This window comes from Physeter macrocephalus, chromosome 4 (genome assembly GCF_002837175.3).
Source record: "Physeter macrocephalus isolate SW-GA chromosome 4, ASM283717v5, whole genome shotgun sequence".
In the NCBI taxonomy this organism is placed as follows: domain Eukaryota; kingdom Metazoa; phylum Chordata; class Mammalia; order Artiodactyla; family Physeteridae; genus Physeter; species Physeter macrocephalus.
The window spans coordinates 110,769,610-110,788,313 of NC_041217.1; the positions used below are offsets into that span (position 1 = coordinate 110,769,610).

General features: G+C 36.1%; 1 protein-coding gene across 7 annotated transcripts in view; it reads left to right on the forward strand.

The window, feature by feature from the left end:
• The window catches only part of TTLL7 (tubulin tyrosine ligase like 7), a 153,509-nt gene that overhangs the window by 109,483 nt on the left and 25,322 nt on the right, over positions 1-18,704 (forward strand). For 6 of the 7 annotated variants that reach the window (XR_003679579.2, XM_007116755.4, XM_028489214.2 and 3 more), the window contains exons 15-18: positions 1,521-1,719; positions 5,447-5,652; positions 6,714-6,848; positions 8,865-8,945. Coding sequence is in view for 6 of the 7 variants with exons in the window: in XM_007116755.4 (XP_007116817.2) it covers positions 1,521-1,719; positions 5,447-5,652; positions 6,714-6,848; positions 8,865-8,945 (621 nt within the window). In the remaining variant the exon portion in view is untranslated. Of the gene's footprint in view, positions 1-1,520; positions 1,720-5,446; positions 5,653-6,713; positions 6,849-8,864; positions 8,946-14,109; positions 14,151-18,704 lie in introns of those variants that run through there. The other variant, XM_028489215.2, reaches the window with a different exon arrangement.

Genomic DNA, 18,704 nt, shown 5'->3' on the forward strand with positions numbered 1-18,704 from the left:
TCTTCCCGGACCGGGGCACGAACCCGTGTCCCCTGCATCGGCAGGCGGACTCTCAACCACTGCGCCACCAGGGAAGCCCAGGAGAACATATTTTTAAACACAAGTTGGTACCTTAGTGTATTAAACTACTTCCCTGCTTTGGTTATTTTTCATCCTTTGCTAAGACAGTAACTTTAAGAACATCATGCTTTGGCTTACTATGGATTCCAGGCACTTCGTGAAATGCTATTTCTTTCTTTATCTTTCATCCTACACTGTTATATGAGAGGATATACCTTATTTCAGTGAAATCTCAGGGTAACCAAGGATTTCATTATGGTATATGCTAACATTAAAGCATTTTTGTTTGATTTAACAGAGAACAAGAAACTAGTATACAACTGCAGGAACCTTCCGCAGGAGGAATAAGAGGCATGTGGCATGTGTAATTGTCTCTTAAAATGACTAAGTTACAAAACTGTCGTGCTCTTGGTTGTGCACATTCTTTCTGAAGTGAAGATGTCCCACTTTCCTTATCTTTTGTTCCTTCAGCTGGCATCATTGGAAACACATTGATTGGGAGATTCAGAGACAAGTGATTCTGATGGAGATATTGGAACATGATAGCCTGGCGTTTTAAATCTTTACAGATTTACCCTTCTACATGGCACTTATCCTCTAAAAAAATTTATGCCATACTGATTTTTACATTATATCCCTTTTTGAAAATGTAGTGTGGGCAATGAAAAGTAATGTTGCTCCATTATGGCCAGATCCTATGTAACAGAGGTAGGAATCCTCCAAGAAAAGCTGTGAGTTTGTGCATGGCCAATTTGGAAAGTGGATAATTAACTAAAAATTTTTATTTCTAAAAATGTCCAAAGAGAAATTAGACATGTGAGGAATACCTCGTTTCTTGTTGCATATTATCTGAGTGTATCATAGGCTCATAGGCTCTGTTTTAAGATGTGGCCTACTTTATTGATAGTGGATTATTTTACTTATAGTGGTTTCTCTGGCTGCTGCTTCCTTATTTTATTTTACTTTTGCCTCTCTTGCCCCTCCTTCCCCTCCTTCTCTCCTCTCTCTCTCTCTCACAAGTGTGCACACACACACACACACAAATACACATTTGTTGAGTGATTTTGAGCATTAGGGATACAACAGAGGTATACCTCTGAGTCTTGATGAGTAATGAGTAATCATTCAGCATGGAATGGAGAAAAGCTATGTTTGATTTTTATGTTTTTATCTTAAATGTTTTTTCTTTATTTTGTTATTCTTTGTGGATATTTTGGTCCTTTATTTGAATCGTGCATAAACAGCATTTTCCTCATCATGACTGAAATATATTATTTAAGAAAGAATATTTCACAGAAACAGAACAATTAGTGGATAGCATTAGAGCAGTAGTACTTTGGGGGATTTTTCAGGCTTAAGTGAAAAGCAGTAATCATAAGTGGGAAAATAAAAATAGTAACTAATCATGTGAATGAGCCTTTTTGAATTCTAACAAAATATCACATTTCCTCCCATTTTAGCCTCTGTCTTCCATGCCCGAGAGTACTGAGATAACAAAAAGACAGAAGTACTACAGCAGTGACAGCAGCTATGGTAGTAGCAGCAGCTCTTCAGAATCAGAAGAAAATGAAAAAGAAGAGTACCAAAATAAGAAAAGAGAAAAGCAAGTTACATATAATCTTAAACAGTCCAACCACTACAGATTAATCCAACCATCCAGTAAGTTAATTACTTCTAATTTAGTTGTTATGTGAAAAATTATGGAACTGAAATTACTGAACTCAATAAAAAGACCTTGGGCCAAATGAACCCTTGTGTGTGAGGAGACCTGGATTCTATCCCACTTCCTTCTCCAACCAGACCTTGATTAGATCTGGATCCCACAACCCTTTTCGGGGTCTGCAAATAGAAAACAAAAGAGTTGACTTAAGGATCTCTACAGTCCATTCTTCTATATTTCAAAGTTTTTGTTAAGTCCTAGATTTCTGCATGAATTGTATAAAATGTGCCTCATGGTTGATCTGATGACTGCATTCTCTTTTTTTTTTTTTTTTTTTTTTTTTTTTGTGGTATGCGGGCCTCCCTCTGTTGTGGCCTCTCCCGTTGCGGAGCACAGGCTCCGGACGCGCAGGCTCAGTGGCCACGGCTCACGGGCCCAGCCGCTCCGCGGCATGTGGGATCTTCCCAGACCGGGGCACGAACCCGGTTCCCCTGCATTGTCAGGCGGACGCGCAACCACTGCGCCACCAGGGAAGCCCTGCATTCTCTTTTAAGCCCAAATATTCTCTCATTGCATTCCCCACTCTGGCACTCATTTTGTTTCATATTCTCGCCTGTTTTTAAAAATGTGTGTATCTCCCTAGGCATTTGACTTGAATGTATCTGTGAGCCACACAATTGTGAAATAGTTGGAAGTTTTGTTCCCTCCCATTTTCGTCACGGGTAAGCACTTCAGTCAGGGCTTCGGTGTATAGGAAGGAAGTATTCAGGAGAGGAACCAACCAGCTTCTCTGTCTCCTTCCTTTTCTGCTGCCTTTTTCCTCTTTCCTCTTTTATTCCTTTTCCCATTTTCTCTCTCTTCCATTCTCCTGTCTTTCATTCCTTCTTCGATCCCAAATGTCCACTATTGTGTCTGTTATTCCTCTTTCATCCCCAGATGCCCAGTGTGGTACTGCTGTTGCCCAGGCTCAGTTGGATACCCCTTTCTGATGCTGCCTCCAAAGCAGGACTTTCCTTAACCTCTGTTTCTCAACTCTCTGTTTGCCTTGCCCTCGTCCTAGGGCTCCACAAAGGGACCGGTCCAATCACGCGATAAACACATTTCTGAGCCTTTGTTGCTCTATCTCCAGCAATGGTTTAATAGTTACCTGATAATATGTATGTTTTAAACCTGGCCTTCCAGACTTATGAGAAAATGCATAAGGAATGCAGACCTAATAGTTGAAGATTTTTAAAGGTCTTTCTTTTACTTCCAAATTATTCCATAAAGATACGTGCTAAAGTTCCTGTCTTTGAGGGCTTATGTGTTTGGAGGGGAAATAATGTATTATGTTCCATTTCATTTGTTTATTTACTCCTTTAATATATGTTTATTGAGCACCTGTTCCAGAGTTTGTAAGCTATTTTATCTATTATTTCCCTTTTTCTTAAAGACTCCTTAAGTACTTTCAGTGCATCTCAGTGTAAGTATGGCTCTGTTTCTCTTTTGGAAGCTGACATTGTTCTGCCCAGATTTTGTCAGTTTTGGAGACCCTTTCCTATTGGCTAATGTGTATATCCTTAACAGCAGGAACTGACAGAGGATAAGGGTAGTGGTGAGAAAAAATTGCTAGGGCTCCTATGGCTCTGAGATTCTTCTTTCTTCTCAGACCAATAGGTTAATAAATTGAGATCAGACAAAGAGTGTACTAGAAATGTTTTTAAGTATAAATTCACATTTTAAAGCTAGTCTATTTCAATTAATATCTTTTTCCTTATTGGTTATTTGTTTTTATAGTCATTAAGAATTGCAGCAAGGGTTTCAATTTGTTTTATATTCCCTCTTTAATCTTACACTAAGGAATATTTTAGCCACAAACACTCCTTGAGTTTTTTCTACAAAGGGATGTTGATAACAGAGGACAAAAATCCAGATTATGTACAATGCTTTCTGTTGTAGATAGTTAATTTAGGCAATTTAAACTTGTAACAGTACCAAAGGATATATTTAGATTTGATATATGGTAGTCCTACGCAAAACTATATGAAGTATTTTTTTCTCAGATTATTTGTGTATGCAAGTTTCAACCATTTTTTGTTAATCTACTTAAGTATCATTGGCATGTCTAGCTATTTAGTTATTCTGTCTGAATTCTAGTGTATGCAGAGGAAAAAATGGAAATCTCTGGTGACTCAAGAGAAAGGATATTTCTTTCTGCAGCTATGATCAGATTATATATGTCCAAACCCATCATCGTAAGCCCTTGAAGGGCCAAGGTGTAGATATTAGTACATACTTATGGGTATTTCTTAGTAGAAGATTTACCAGTGTTACGTACTCCACACAGCCCTTTTTAGAAGCACTGTTCTTTAAAAAAATAGTGTGACTTTCAGGTTCAGAAGGAGGTTAATAGTTGGAACAAATAGAAGGTTGTTTTTTTTTTTTAACATCTTTTATAGCTTGAATGAGTATACTTTTTTGGTCCTCTCCAGAACCAAAAGAGGACTATTAGACTTATCATCAATTCAAAATATCCTTTAGAAATACTTCCCTAAATATAAGGTTCCTGTCCATTGCCTTTATAAAGGTTTAAATTTTTTTCAACAGCTAATGAAGAGAAATATTTGGGTATTCAACCTGCCTTCATGTGAGCTTTATTAAATTATTTAATTAATGAAGAGTGATTGATATGTTTCCCAAGCAGAGAGAGAATATACAACAGAGGGTATATAGAATATATGTACTAAAAAAGATATAAATGTTGATAATATTGAGTGATATTCTATTTCTCTGTGTCAGGAATTAAAATTTACCTGCAACAGTTGGTTCTCTTTTTTAAATGTTCTCAATATGCCCTGAGGAAGGTGTTCTATGGTTTTCCCTAGTTGTTCTGATAACAACCCTTTTGATCCAGACATTTTTCTTCACTTAAATCTTTTTCTATAGGAATGTAAATCTAATTTTTAAAATTCTTCTGTCCTGTGAATAAGAATACTTATCTGTCTAGTACTACTCTTATAATAACCAGTTACATATTTAAACTTCATTAGGATAATCTTTGTTTTTCTTCTGTTTTATTATTATTATTTTATTCTCATGGGCCCTAAATTTTATAACATCCATTTATCCTGGCCATTCTATAGACTCCTATCCATTTCCCCCTATGAATCCTGCTGTAAAATATTCTGTTTCTAACCTCTACACAGATTCTAATAAGTGACCAGTCTAGTCCGAAGATAGTAGGTGGCATCATGACATTATAGAAAGAGGGAGGCTGCTGCCATTAAGTCAGGATTTAAATCTGAATTTGGTAACTTTCTTGTCATGTGACCTTGAGAAATTTCTTTCTCTGAGTCTACAGGTGATGGAGATTTGTACTTCACAGGGTTTCTGTGAGAACAAAAATAAAAGTGAAGCACCTAGCATGATGCCTGGTTTATAGAAGGTGCTCCATACATGTTAGCGTTCCTTTCTTTTGTTCCTTTTATGTCATGTTTTGAGAATAGAACATTAAAGTACCATTTAAGTATTATTCTCATGATAGCCATTCTTTATACATGACAGGGGTTCTGCACCAAGTTCACTGCTTAAATTGAAGAATTAACTCCAAACTCATATTCTCATGATGATGCCTATGCTTTGACATTTACTGCCACCCTGCTAATTATTACTTTGTATAGATCCAATACACTGGAGAACTTCTACTAACTCTGCTACTGTGCGATCCCTCCTCTCCATCATCCATAGGCTCCATAAGGCGTTCAGTCAGTTGCCCTCGGTCCATCTCTTCTCAATCACCATCCAGTGCAGACAGCCGCCCCTTTTCTGCTCAACAAGTGATATCATCATCCCAGTCAGCTTCAGGGTCTCGGTCACATTCTTTAAACCGTGCTTCCTCCTACATGAGGCATCTGCCTCAAAGTAATGATGCCAGCTCTACTGACTCTCCTATGGTAAGTCTTCTGTTTTGCTCCCCTGAGATTAGCGCTGTACTTAGAATTTAAGTGGCAAAGAGATTAGCTGGGAGGAGGACAGATTGAACTTCATATCCTTTCTATAATTCAACTCATGGTCTCCTAGAATTTGGGTTTATTCATCTTTCTTCACCTATAACTGAGTATGGATTCTTAAAAGGCAGATTTCACTCTATCACAGAACTTGAGGATGAACACTGAGAATAGTATTTTATTTTCCATTTGCTAATGGAGTAGGATAATTTTGTTGAAAATCATCTGAGTAAATATGTGATTTTGCAGTGTATTGTACAGTATATCTGTAAATTTGTTGTATGGAAAATTTTCCTTAATGGGACTATTGATTAATAGTTTAAAAAATAAACTATTGGTAAATTATCCTTAGAGCACTGAAGTACGGCATTGTTTATAATGTTTTCTGTATATTAAGTTAACATATGGTATTAGTTTTATATATATGTGTGTGTATGTATATATATATATATATATATATATATAGCTTAGCATAAATCCCAGAGATTCAGTATTGAGGAAGTCAATGAATTTATTTTACAACCAGGCTTACTTGTAAATGCTCAAATAGATATCTCCATGTACCTTCACATAGACCAGGGACTTATTTAATTTGTTTATTTAATGTGGATGTTGCTTCCAAAGGGAAGAGTCTGAAGAATATAAGTGAATGAATTTCACTGGGTAACAATGAATGCTTTTTCTTCTAATCAAGAATTGCCTAAGGTATATGTAGAAAATGAAACTGACCAGGAAGTCTTTTTTAAACACTTGTATTTTTGTTTTAGTATTTTGAGCTACATAAAATACAATTGTGTGAAAGTGTGAAAGACACTCTTGGGAAATCATACCCTTTTAATCCTAAGATTTTAATGCTAAGAATAAATGTAAAAACATTATTTTCTTCCTCTTTCATTGTTATTTTTTCAATTAAAAGTGCATCATTTTTACCTAGAAATATCTTTCAGATTATAGTGGCACAATGAAATAAGACCCCCTCCAAATATCTGTATTCTTTCAAATTTAAGAGTGAGTCTTTGCGGCAACTGAGACCAAAAGAACAAGAAGATGATCTAACAAGTCAGACCTTATTTGTTCTCAAGGACATGAAGATCCGGTTTCCAGGAAAATCAGATGCAGAATCATTACTTCTGATAGAAGATGTGAGTATTTGATGTATATAAAATACCAAGGAGCTCATACCTTTTTATTCTGCTTCTTAAAATATTAAAATTTATTGCTTGATGGCATTATCCTTAATGACATAGTAAACTTAATTGATGTTCTTTTCAACCTCCACAAGCTTTAGAAGATACAGGGGTTATTTTAATTGTTATGATTCATGAGCAATGAGATCACATTTATAATCAGCAGTGCAAAATATCTTTTAGTGTATAGTCCTATTTATTTTTATTTTTATTTTTTTTTTTGCGGTATGCGGGCCTCTCACTGTTGTGGCCTCTCCCGTGGCGGAGCACAGGCTCCGGACGCACAGGCTCAGCGGCCATGGCTCACGGGCCTAGCCGCTCCGCGGCATGTGGGATTTTCCCAGACTGGGGCACGAACCCGTGTACCCTGCATCGTCAGGCGGACTCTCAACGACTGCTCCACCAGGGAAGCCCGATAGTCCTATTTTAATGATGCTTCATCAAGTGAAAATAATTAGTGTTAAATAATTATTGTTCTTAATGATTAAAGACACATCAAGTTAAGCCTGCTTCTATAACGATTTAGAAAGATCTAATATGGAATGAGATAATAAGGAAAAAAGTGGGGCCATGGGCATAAAGTGTCAAGAATATTTGAATGTGACACCTTGCATGGTGTTAGTCAGATTTTGAAATGGCTTATGTTGTGTGTTTTTTTGTTACACAAGCATTTGCACCACCCAGTAGAACGTTCTAAAATGTCAGAGTCCTAAAATTCACATTAAAGTCAATGACTTACTCCTAATTTAGAAATAAGGTCCAAGTTATTCGAATATTTTTGGTGAAAGAGCATTTCTTCACTCAGAGTTCTATTTCTTCATTCAAGCATTCTTTTCAAACTGTCATTCTTAGATAATTCCTCAGAATAGAACGTTGTTTTCTGGTTTTCCTGGTTTTTTTTTTTTTTTTTTTTAATACAGAGGAGAAGGCACCATCTAGTGGCCAGTTGTAGGATAAAAACAACAGCCATACATTTGGCTTTTTTCACTTTTTAGCTTTACTTTAGACCTGTCTAAAGCGCTGTCTAGAAACAAAACAAACAAAAAAATAATAAAAAAGACTTTCTTAGTTAACAAATCAATAATGGCAATTTGTATTTTGTAGTCATAACATAGTTATAACCAAAATCCCCAAATATTATGCGTTGCATTTGTTATATATTTTTTAAAAAGTGAAATGGTATCTTGTTTGCAAATGAGGTGCTATTTGTTACATCAGGGGAAAAGGAAGAAAAATGAACATTAGTTATAAAGCATTATGCTAGATATATTTTTATTTACATATGTTATCTTATTCAATAAAGTAGGACGTTTTTGTACCCGACATTTTATTTCTATTTCTTAGAGATATAAATTATGTAATACCTTTCTGAATCAGCTAGATGAAAAATTAGATAATCTGAGAGTAGAACTAATATTTGTGGCTACTATGATTGTTCTATAAAGAATATGGATATAGGCTTATATAATTGATAAAAGATTAATAATTATACAAGACATTAGATTATTTACTATATGTTTACTTATGCAGCAACTATTTTAATCTATTTATTATAATGTATATAACTAGAATATATGTTCAAAAATTTTGCAGATTTGCACAAAAAACAAAACAGGGGGATAATGGAATCCTAATTAAATATAGGCTATCTTCTAATGTGTTATTCAATATTTTGTTACTGTGAATGATGTAAACACAGTTCTTGGAATTAAAATGAAAAATCTATGTTTTGGGCTTCTTCCCAAACCTTATATTCCTGAAGACATTTGACTTTCAATCATTAGAGACTGTGTGCTTTTTACAGCAAAAAGAGAAAAGCTTTACATTCATATGGCTTCTTTATCTTACCTTGAAAGTCTTTTTGCATGTCTTTTTATGAAAGTAGACATTCTTTATTGCAAATAGTATTATAGTGCTTTCATTTCACAAATTAATTAGATTAAATTTCTTAATGTTTCTCCTCCAAAATAGATCATTGATAACTGGAAGTATCATAAAACAAAAGTGGCTTCATATTGGCTCATAAAATTGGACTCTGTAAAACAACGAAAAGTGAGTAATGAATACCCAAAAACAGGTTTGCTCTTTTGGATTATGTATTAAGCTAGGATCATTAAGCCACATTCATAATCAACCTATATAAATGCTCATCTGCTTACTAATTTCCTCAACAAATATTTATTGTGTATCTGCTATGTTTCAGGCACTGTTCTAGCTTCTGAGGATAAACAAGTAGATTAAAAAAAAATTCCATGGTCTCATAGAGCTTATATTCTAGTTAAGGTGTTTGACAATAAACCAATATATACTAGAATGTAAGGTAATATTAAGTACTATGAAGAAAAATAAATCAGGATTAAAACATTGAGAGAAGGTGACCTAAATGAAATGAGAAAAATACTATGCAGACATCTGTAGGTACAATGCATCAGGCAGAGGGAAGAGCAGATACAGAGGCCCTGGGGTAGAAGTTAGCTTGATGTATCCATGAGACAGGAGACACCATTTATTTCCTTATGTACAGGATAGTTGGTTTGTGCTGGTTAAGAGTGAGTGATGTGGAGCTGACAGTTGGATAGATAAGCAGGGGTCAGATCACAACTTTACAGGCCATGGACAGTCTTTGGGTTTTATTCCAAGTGATGAAAAACCACTGGAAAATTTTGAGCAGAGGAGTTACATAGTCTGGTTTATATTTAGAAGGTTCATGAGAGCTACTTGTGAAGAATAGAACTAGGGGAGAGGGAATGTGGCAGAACAGAAGTAGAGACCAGGTAGAAGGTTTTTAGAGTAACTGAGGCAAGAGCTAATGGTTGCTTAGCTAGGGTGGTAACTGAATTGGGTGGATGCTGGAGAAAGAGCAGGGCTTTGTTGTTCCTGTTGTTTTGTTTTACTTTGATTTTGGTTTTGGACCTGCTAAGGTTGATATATTGGTTAGACATCCAACTGAAGATATTGAGTGTGTAAGTGTATATATGAGTTTTTTAGTTCAGAGCTAAGGTTGCATATGGAGATACAAAATTTAAGGGTCACTAGGATATTTAAGCCTTGGGACTAGATGAGATTACCTAGAGAGTAAGTGTGGTTAGAAAAGAGAAGAGTTTTGAGGACTGAGCCCTGGGCCACTTCTATGTATAGAAATCAGAGAGATGGGGTGGAGGGATTAATCTAAGGGGACTGAGAAGGAGCAGCCAGTAAAGTATGAAAAACCATGGAAACTTGGGGTCCTTGAGACCAAATAAAGAAATTATTTCAGGGATGGAGTGATCAACTGAGTCAGATGTTGCTGATAGGAGTTATAAGATGAACACCAAGACCTGACTGTTGTTTTTGACAACTTGGAGGTTAATGGTTACCTGATCATAACAAATTCAGGGGAATGGTGGGGAGTAAAACTTGAATGGAGTAGGTTCAAGAAATGGGAAAAAGCACAGCTAGTCCAGGCACTTTTTCAAGGAATTTTGCTATAGAGGGGAAAGTTGAATGTGGTGGTAGCTGGAGAGGGATGTGGGTTAAGGACAAGGATTTTTTTTTTTTTTAAGATGAAGCTATTTACACTTGTTAGTTGCTGATGAGAATGATCTAGAAGAGAGGAATGGTACAGGAAAGAGAGGTGATAGAAAATCCCCGAAGTAAGTAAGCTGGGAAGGTTTGTCCTAACCAGGAGCACTTATTCTAATAGGAGGGAAGGTAGAGTCTGTGGCATTGTGGTGGGAAGATGTGAAGGTTTTCCTCCAATGGGGAGGGGCTTTGGAGATTTGCAGAGACAGTATGACATCTCAGAGAGTAGGAGAGGGGAGTGAAGGTTTTCCTCCAATGGGGAGGGGCTTTGGAGATTTGCAGAGACAGTACGACATCTCAGAGAGTAGGAGAGGGGAGAGGCCAGCAGCGCAAGGGGCCCATAGATGCACTGCAACATTATCTGTTGCAGATAATGTACTGTTGTATTCCTAAATAGTGCAAACTATTACTTCCCCTTTCTAGGATTTATTGCTAGTAAGCTGAAAGTTGACACTGATCAAATAATGACTTTGAAGTTATGTACTTTCCTCTGAGTAAACTGAACTCATTATTAAGCATTAAATCATTCAACAAAGGACAACTTAGTGTCCTGTCATGTGCCAAACACTGTGCTGCTGTTGAGGAGGGTGTAACAAAGCTGGTAACAGAAGTAGATTGAAAACATACTGTAAGCCCAGAACTCCTCTTTGTCAAGTCACTAACTGTGGCCTTATTCATTAAAATAAGGACCTCTTAGTGGAACTGGAACCCTGAATCTTTTCAAGTCTGTACTTTTTGTAAACTAGAAGATAGAAGAGTTTAGCTAAATTGGTAATTAAAACAAAATAGATAACCCAGAAACAGATTAAAATACTTATAAGATATTAATACTTGATAAATGTGACATTTCAAATCAGTGGAGTAAAGATAATTTTTTCCCCTAAATGATACTGAAACAATTGACTACCTATTTGTAAGAAAATTAAGTTGGAGCCTTACCTCTCACCATATGCAGAAATAAATTCCAGATAGATGATAGTTTTATATGTAAAAAAATATTAAAAGTTTAAAAGAAAATACAGAAAGCTATGTTTATAATCTTAGAATGAAGAAACAACTTCTTAAGGAAGACTTAGGTTTTAGAACCTAGAAATCATAAAGGAGAAGAACGACAGATTTGATGACATACAAACTTAATGGATGGCAAAAGGTGTCTTAAACCAGGTTAAAAGGCAGAAGTGGTGAGGAGAATTGGTTGGCAGGGGAAAGGGGTGGATGTTGAAGAGGACAGAAATTTGCAGCACATAAAACACAAAGTAGCACAAGTAAACCAATACTTCCTACCGATCAATCAGCAGAAGACATACTACCTTGTAAAGTTAATAAATAAAAGGGAAAAGCATATTAAAAAAAGCCATGAAAAGACAATTTATGGATCTTCAAATAGCCAATTAACATGTAACTAGATCTTGTCCTTACTAATGCTGAAGGAAAAGCAAGTAAAAAACGTATCGGCAAAAATTAATAAGACATAATATCCAGTGATGGAAATAGTCTGGATAAAAGGGGCTTTATTATACTATTAGAGAACACATTGGTACAGCTCTTTATAAAGGTAGTTTGCTATATCTATTAAAGTTACAAATGTTCACAACCTTATGACTCAGCAAAACCACTTCCAGCATTCTGTCCTACAGAATAATAATATGTATAAAATGTACGTGTAAAAGATTTATGCACATGAGCATTCACTGCAGTAGTATTTGTGCAAGCAAAACACTTGAAGCAGCCTAAATATCTATCAGTAGATTTATGGTTAAATAAATTATAGTACATCCATACTGTTCAGTTGTGTTAAATTGAGTGCTATTCTGGAATCATAGATCTTAACTTGAGATATAGCACAAGATTATGACTTGTGACATATGCCACATATGTACATTGGTAAAATTAGCCAGACTTTACTTATCATGAGTGAAGAATATAAGTGATAAGCAGCCACCAAGTGCATGGTTTCTGGGAGGCCGTGAGTCCATCAGCCCTCAGGCATCTCTTTTCACATATGGGAAGCATTCTGGTTCAGAGTGATGAGTGCCAACTAAGTGTGGTTCACGTTGGCACTGAGGGAGCCTTCCAAATTTGGGTGGCCTTCATCTTTATTCTTCATTAGTTACCCATGCAGTCTTTGTGACCAATCCATTCTCTAGCCAGGTGAAATAAAAATACCAGGTTTATTTACTATGAGTGTTGTCCCATAGAACTTTCTGCAATGACGGATATGTTCTGTATCTGTGATGGCCAATACGGTGGTCGCTAGCTGCATGTGGCCATTGAGTGAGATCTTGAAATGTGGCTATTGTGACTAAGGAACTGAACTTTTAGTTTTAATTAACTTAAATGTAAATAGCCAAATGTGTCTAGTGGCTACTGCATTTAAGAGCGTGGATCTATACAGACCACGTGTAGCCTTCTAAATTCTTAGATGAGAACCTTCTCAGTTATTTTCCGGCTGAGAAATTCTATCAGAGGGTTTGCAAGAATGTCCATTAAGGTCACCATTGCCTTGGGCATCTCAAAGAGAGAGTGCCTTTTTCCTTTTCATATGCCATCTTACAAAGATACCAAGATAGTAAATTAAACAAACAAGTTATACAGTAATATGTGTTGTCCTCCTTTAAATCACCACTGTGATTTTTACTGTTTTAAAAATATGTATCTAGTGTTAAAAAATTTCAAAAACTAAGTACTGAATTATTAAGATATTTTATTTCTGGAGGATAGACTTACTGAGCCAGAGGAAGGAAAGTGGTAATATTTGGTGTCATGTTTCCCTTTGTTTTTGTATATTTCTGTTCTTTTCAAGTTAACATAATCTTTTTAGAAATGAAAGAATGACAGGGAGACACAGGCATTTCTGTGAGGCCTGTCTGTATTCCCCCATAACCAGATATTATCTTTCCCTATTCTAAATCCTGACAGTACTTCATACTCGGTTGTACTTATGATCTGACTTGAGATGTTTCTGTATTAATTTTTCCACCTTTCTAAAAGCCAGGGGAGGGGGGGAGGTGTGTCTTACTTTGTAGTCAGCTGTAGGCTTTCTATAAACATTTGTTCAGTTGATTCAAATCTAGACTCTTTTGTGGATTCTGTCAATAGCAAGTTAGCTTCTTCTTTCTTTACCCTTGTTTCTTTACTAGTGCTATGTATTTATCTGAACATCAACAAATTAAGATAATGCTGTTATGTTTTTTTAACATGTGATATGAGAAGGTCCGATAAAACGTTGTATGGGGTGATCAAATGATGTGCATGAATAGTAATAATGTTTATCAATTAGAAGAAACAATATTTCATGTTTTAGGGTTGTTATGCTCAATTGTGTTTATAAATTTCAAGTAAAAGTAAATACTTGCTTATAAATTTACTAGCAAGTACTTGTGTCAGTATAATGACTTCTGCTATACTGATTTACTCTAAGAATATTTGGAGTAAGTTATCTTTCTGTAATCCTTCCCTCCAGTTCTCAGATGTGCATCTACATCTCTGTATTCATCATACCCTGTTATGTTAAAGGAATGAGAGCACTGATGAGAGAGGGCATGTTTTTTATTACAACTTAAACACCTTTTTATCTTTTCTTTGAACTCCTTTGTTGCATCTTCCATTTTGGCATTAATCAAAGCTACTATATTTCCTTTGTGCTTGTTATCAGTGATAAGATGTCCCATCTCCAACACAAAGCTACCCAAGCAGTTACAGTCATTCTTCTACAAGGTAATTTAATAGACAGTTCTATTTTGGGCAGAAGAATTCATAGCTTGAATTTTAAAAAAAAATTTTATAACTCCTTTGTTGCATCTTCCATTTTGGCATTAATCAAAGCTACTATATTTCCTTTGTGCTTGTTATCAGTGATAAGATGTCCCATCTCCAACACAAAGCTACCCAAGCAGTTACAGTCATTCTTCTACAAGGTAATTTAATAGACAGTTCTATTTTGGGCAGAAGAATTCATAGCTTGAATTTAAAAAAAAAATTTTATTGGAGTATAGTTGATTTACAATGTTGTGTTAGTTTCTGCTGTACAGCAAAGTGAATCAGTTATACATATATCCACTCTATTAGATTCTTTTCCCATATAGGTCATTACAGAGTATTGAGTAGAGTTCCCTGGGCTATATAGTAGGTCCTGATTAGTTAACTATTTTATGTATAGTAGTGTGTATATGTCAATCCCAATCTCCCAATTTATCCCTCCTCCTCCCTTACCCCCTGGTAACCATAAGTTTGTTTTCTACATCTGTGCCTCTATTTCTGTTTTTAGATAAGTTCATTTGTACCCCCTTTTTTTTTGATTCCATATATAAGCGATATCATATGATATTGGGTTGGCCAAAAAGTTTGTTTGTGTTTTTCCATTACACATTACGGAAAAACCCGAACGAACTTTTTGGCCAACCCAATATTTGTCTTTCTCTGTCTGACTTACTTCACTCAGTATGGCAACCTCTAGGTCCATCCATGTTGCTGCAAATGGCATTATTTCATAGCTTGAATTTTGACTCTCAGAGAAGAGTAAGGGCTGATCTTAACAAGAATAAGTTTATCTTGCAAAGTTGCCCAGGTTCATGGAGGGTCCGGAAAGGTGGCTGAAGGAGGCTAGGTGTAGGTTATGATGAAAAGAGGAAGCCCAGTATTTACATAGTGTGCAACTTATCTGTAGCAACTTTTCTTGCAGCTGTTACGATTACTCTGTTTCCTGTTCTTTCATCAACGATTTTGTTCTTTAAAAGGCTTTTTTTCCCCAAAACAGACTCTAATTTCCCAGATATATAGCGATGGATGAGACTTCCTTATATATTTATAATAATGTATATATTATACATTATTCCGTACCTTGTTTATTTCAGATGAAATCAGAGGTGAAGTGGGATCAGAGAATGACTGACTGACTGGAATATTTCTTTTCTTGACAACAAGAGAGCCAATATAATAATTAGCTGCAAAGTGTATTGAAAAATTTTTTTAACGCTTTTATATGTTGATATTAAACTAAAGGGGCAATAATAGGTAGTGGAAAGAGGAACTGGACTTGTAGTCATATGGACTTGGGTTCAGTACTGCCCCTGCCCTTTTTGCGGGGGCAGGTAACTTCTCACAACTTCTCTGAGGTTCGTAGCATTAAGTATTGGAGAGTTCTTGTGAGGAAGTAAGCCATCATATGGCAAGGTGCTCTAGGCTTAGAAGGTGTAAAATGCAGGTGACTTTTTTTTCCTTCTAAGGATCTTCATGCCAGGCTGTTTCTCTGATGTATTTTATTTTACTAAGAACTCTTCATGTGTAGAATTATTTTATGTAGAATATGTATAAATGAAGTACAAAAATTTGTCTGCTGGGTTGTAACATGTTGACTCTTCATTTGACTATCTGTTTGAAACCTGTGCTATTGCTTTATAAAGCTAGAAACTGCATCCAAGACAAAAAAGAAACCTAGAAATGTGGGTCAGCTTTAGAATGTAGAATTAGGTATTATTAAAAGTTACCCATTTAGAAGGCCAAGAACTTAACTAATTTAACATCTAGACGTGGATTAATCAGATCTATCCTTTGGACTATGATGATAGTCAATAATCATTGGATGGCTATGTCAGTTCAGTTCCCTGGGAAGCAGACATAAGACAGAATTAGAAGTGAAAGACATTTATGAGAGAAGACACCCAAGAAGGATAAAGGGGAGAGAGAGTTTGAGCAGGTAGAAGAGCCTTCCACCTGCAATATTGGTCTAACACCAGTGAATGGAAGGCAGGAGGATTGGGGAGGAAGATCTTCAGACTTTAGTGAAGTTCTGAGAAAGGCCTGTCAGGCTGATGGGGAGCCCAGAACACAGATTGCCTGTTAGAGGGATCACACTGGGCAGAAATATCCCCCCTCTGGTATCCCAACCATGCTCAATCCTTGGTCGGGAGCAGTCTGGGGAGAGTATAAGCTTGGCTTGACTGTTGTAACGGATCCTGAATGGGGATGCTGTCAGCTAACTGCACTCTTAGAAGCTGGTGGATTCAAATGGCATGTCTCCATGACTACCACAAAGGTTGTGTGTGATACAATTTAATTTGACAAACATTTATTGGTTGCCAATTTTGTACAAGAACTATACTAGGCACTGTTGGGGATTTTGAGAGTTGTTTATTCATTCATTTATTTATTTGCTCATTAAAACATGTACTCAACAATACTGATTGAGAGACGACCACGTCCCAAGAAGAATTCTAGATGTGGAATGCACAAGACTCTTATTTAAATCTCTTAATTCCATTTAGAAACCATTGTTGAAATATGTATCTCAGTTTTTCTGCTCCAGTATCAAAGCTTTTGCTAGTTGCTCATTTGAATGTTGCAAAACTCTTAAGATTAGAATGCCACACACACAAACTCTTCCACATGTCTTATTTCAAATTTTCCTTAATGGGTGTAAAATTTAAAGGTCAACGATGTAGGACTAAACTACTGAAAGGAATCCTCACCAGGTGAAAATGGAATCAGCTAATCTTACTTAATGTCATGTTGTGGTAACTCTACACTAGCATAATTCAGCTTTCTGCTAAGAATGCAGTTGCTTTATATAGTTTGTAAGGAATATACTTGAAGTATGAAAATATCGCAGCGATGGTGGGCTGTGAAGAATGCCAAATTTTCTGAAAAGCTTATTCTCTGGTATCTAGGCATAAACTAAGATTGGAGAAGGAGGAGAAGTAGTGATAATAAGGCTGTACAATATTTGCATTTATTTTAGGGTTCTAAGAAATCCTTGTTTATCAAGTATTTCTTCTCCAAATAGCAATTTTTTACATACCTACTGTAGCTGCTTCTGCATGAATTTTGATGTTATTATTTTCCATCTCTTTTTCACTTGGGCTGACATAGATGCTGTACAGGGCTGTTCATGTTCCATCAGCAAAGATGCCTTTACCCTATAGTCTTGGCTGCTGCATACATCATTAGTACAGCATGTAGTGATTTTAATGTTATTTCTAAACCTCCCTCACCTCATGCCATAATTTTAATTTAGGACCAACTGTTCAGCCATATGGAGCAGTTTGTCATTCAGCATCTGTATGTTCTTGCAAAATATGAATTTGTCTGTGTGCTTTATGCTTTCAAATGTGCTATATTTCATATGGAAAAGATAAATCTTTTCATTTTATTAATGCTTTCATTGACTGAATATCCCATTTATTTTTTTCCCTTGGAGAGCTTGATGTTGGATCGGGATGCTTTTAGAAGTCACAATGTCAGGAAATGGATACCCATATTCTATAAGTTAGCCTCACATGAGTCCACAGATAAACACAAAGGGCACCTTGCTGACTATTTGTTTTTGTGTTTCACAAGTTATTCATCTCCCATCCATTTACTTCTAACCCCAAAACACCCAGAAATCCAAATAGCATTGCAGATAGAACTGACACTAATTTACCTCATCCCAGTCTGATTTCTTGCCTGTTTTCTGCCTTCCTAAAATTACTCAGCCAGTGTTTTGCTAGAGGTACAGGCATTGTCTCCCTATCTGCGTGGCCTTTTAAGCAAACGGGTTCCTGATGGATTGTATGGCCTTATTGAAGGGAGTGCCTGGGCAACGTTGTTTGTACACAGTGACTCCACCCATTTTCCCAAGTATTACTTGACTAGAGGTGAATCTGAATCTAAGAAGAGACAATCTCTTCTAGGATCTTGCTATTGGCACCAGGACAGATCAAATTAATTGTGAGGCATTGTCAGGTAGTGGTTAAGATCATGGGTCTGGCTACATAGCTATCCATTACCTAACTGTGCAATCTTGGGTAAGTTACTTATCTGCTCTATGCCTGGGTTTTCTCATCCATAAAATGAGATCCAAAATATTTTCAAAACCAAACATTTTTCATAACCATTAGGCAGCAAAACCTAACCTACCGGAACTCATTTGGAGGCAATGACCCTACAGGAAGTTATTTGTTATTTTTGTCTGTCTCTTGGTTTGAATATTCACATGTTTTCCTGTGGAAATAGTAATATGTATGATTATGAAATCTAGCCTCAAGATTTTTGGAAAGGGATTGTGGACCAATTTTATCTATCTCAATGTTTTTATTTTGAGGATTAAATGAATTGCTATATGTAAAAGTGATTAGAACAGTGCTTGGCCCATTGTAAGCCCTCAATAAGTGTTAGCTCTGATTTTTACCTTGTTTGCATAGGTTTCACTTTCTTGCAAGAAGCATTTTCACTAAGACAAACACCTACTAAGTGCTAGACCTCTTTTGAGCC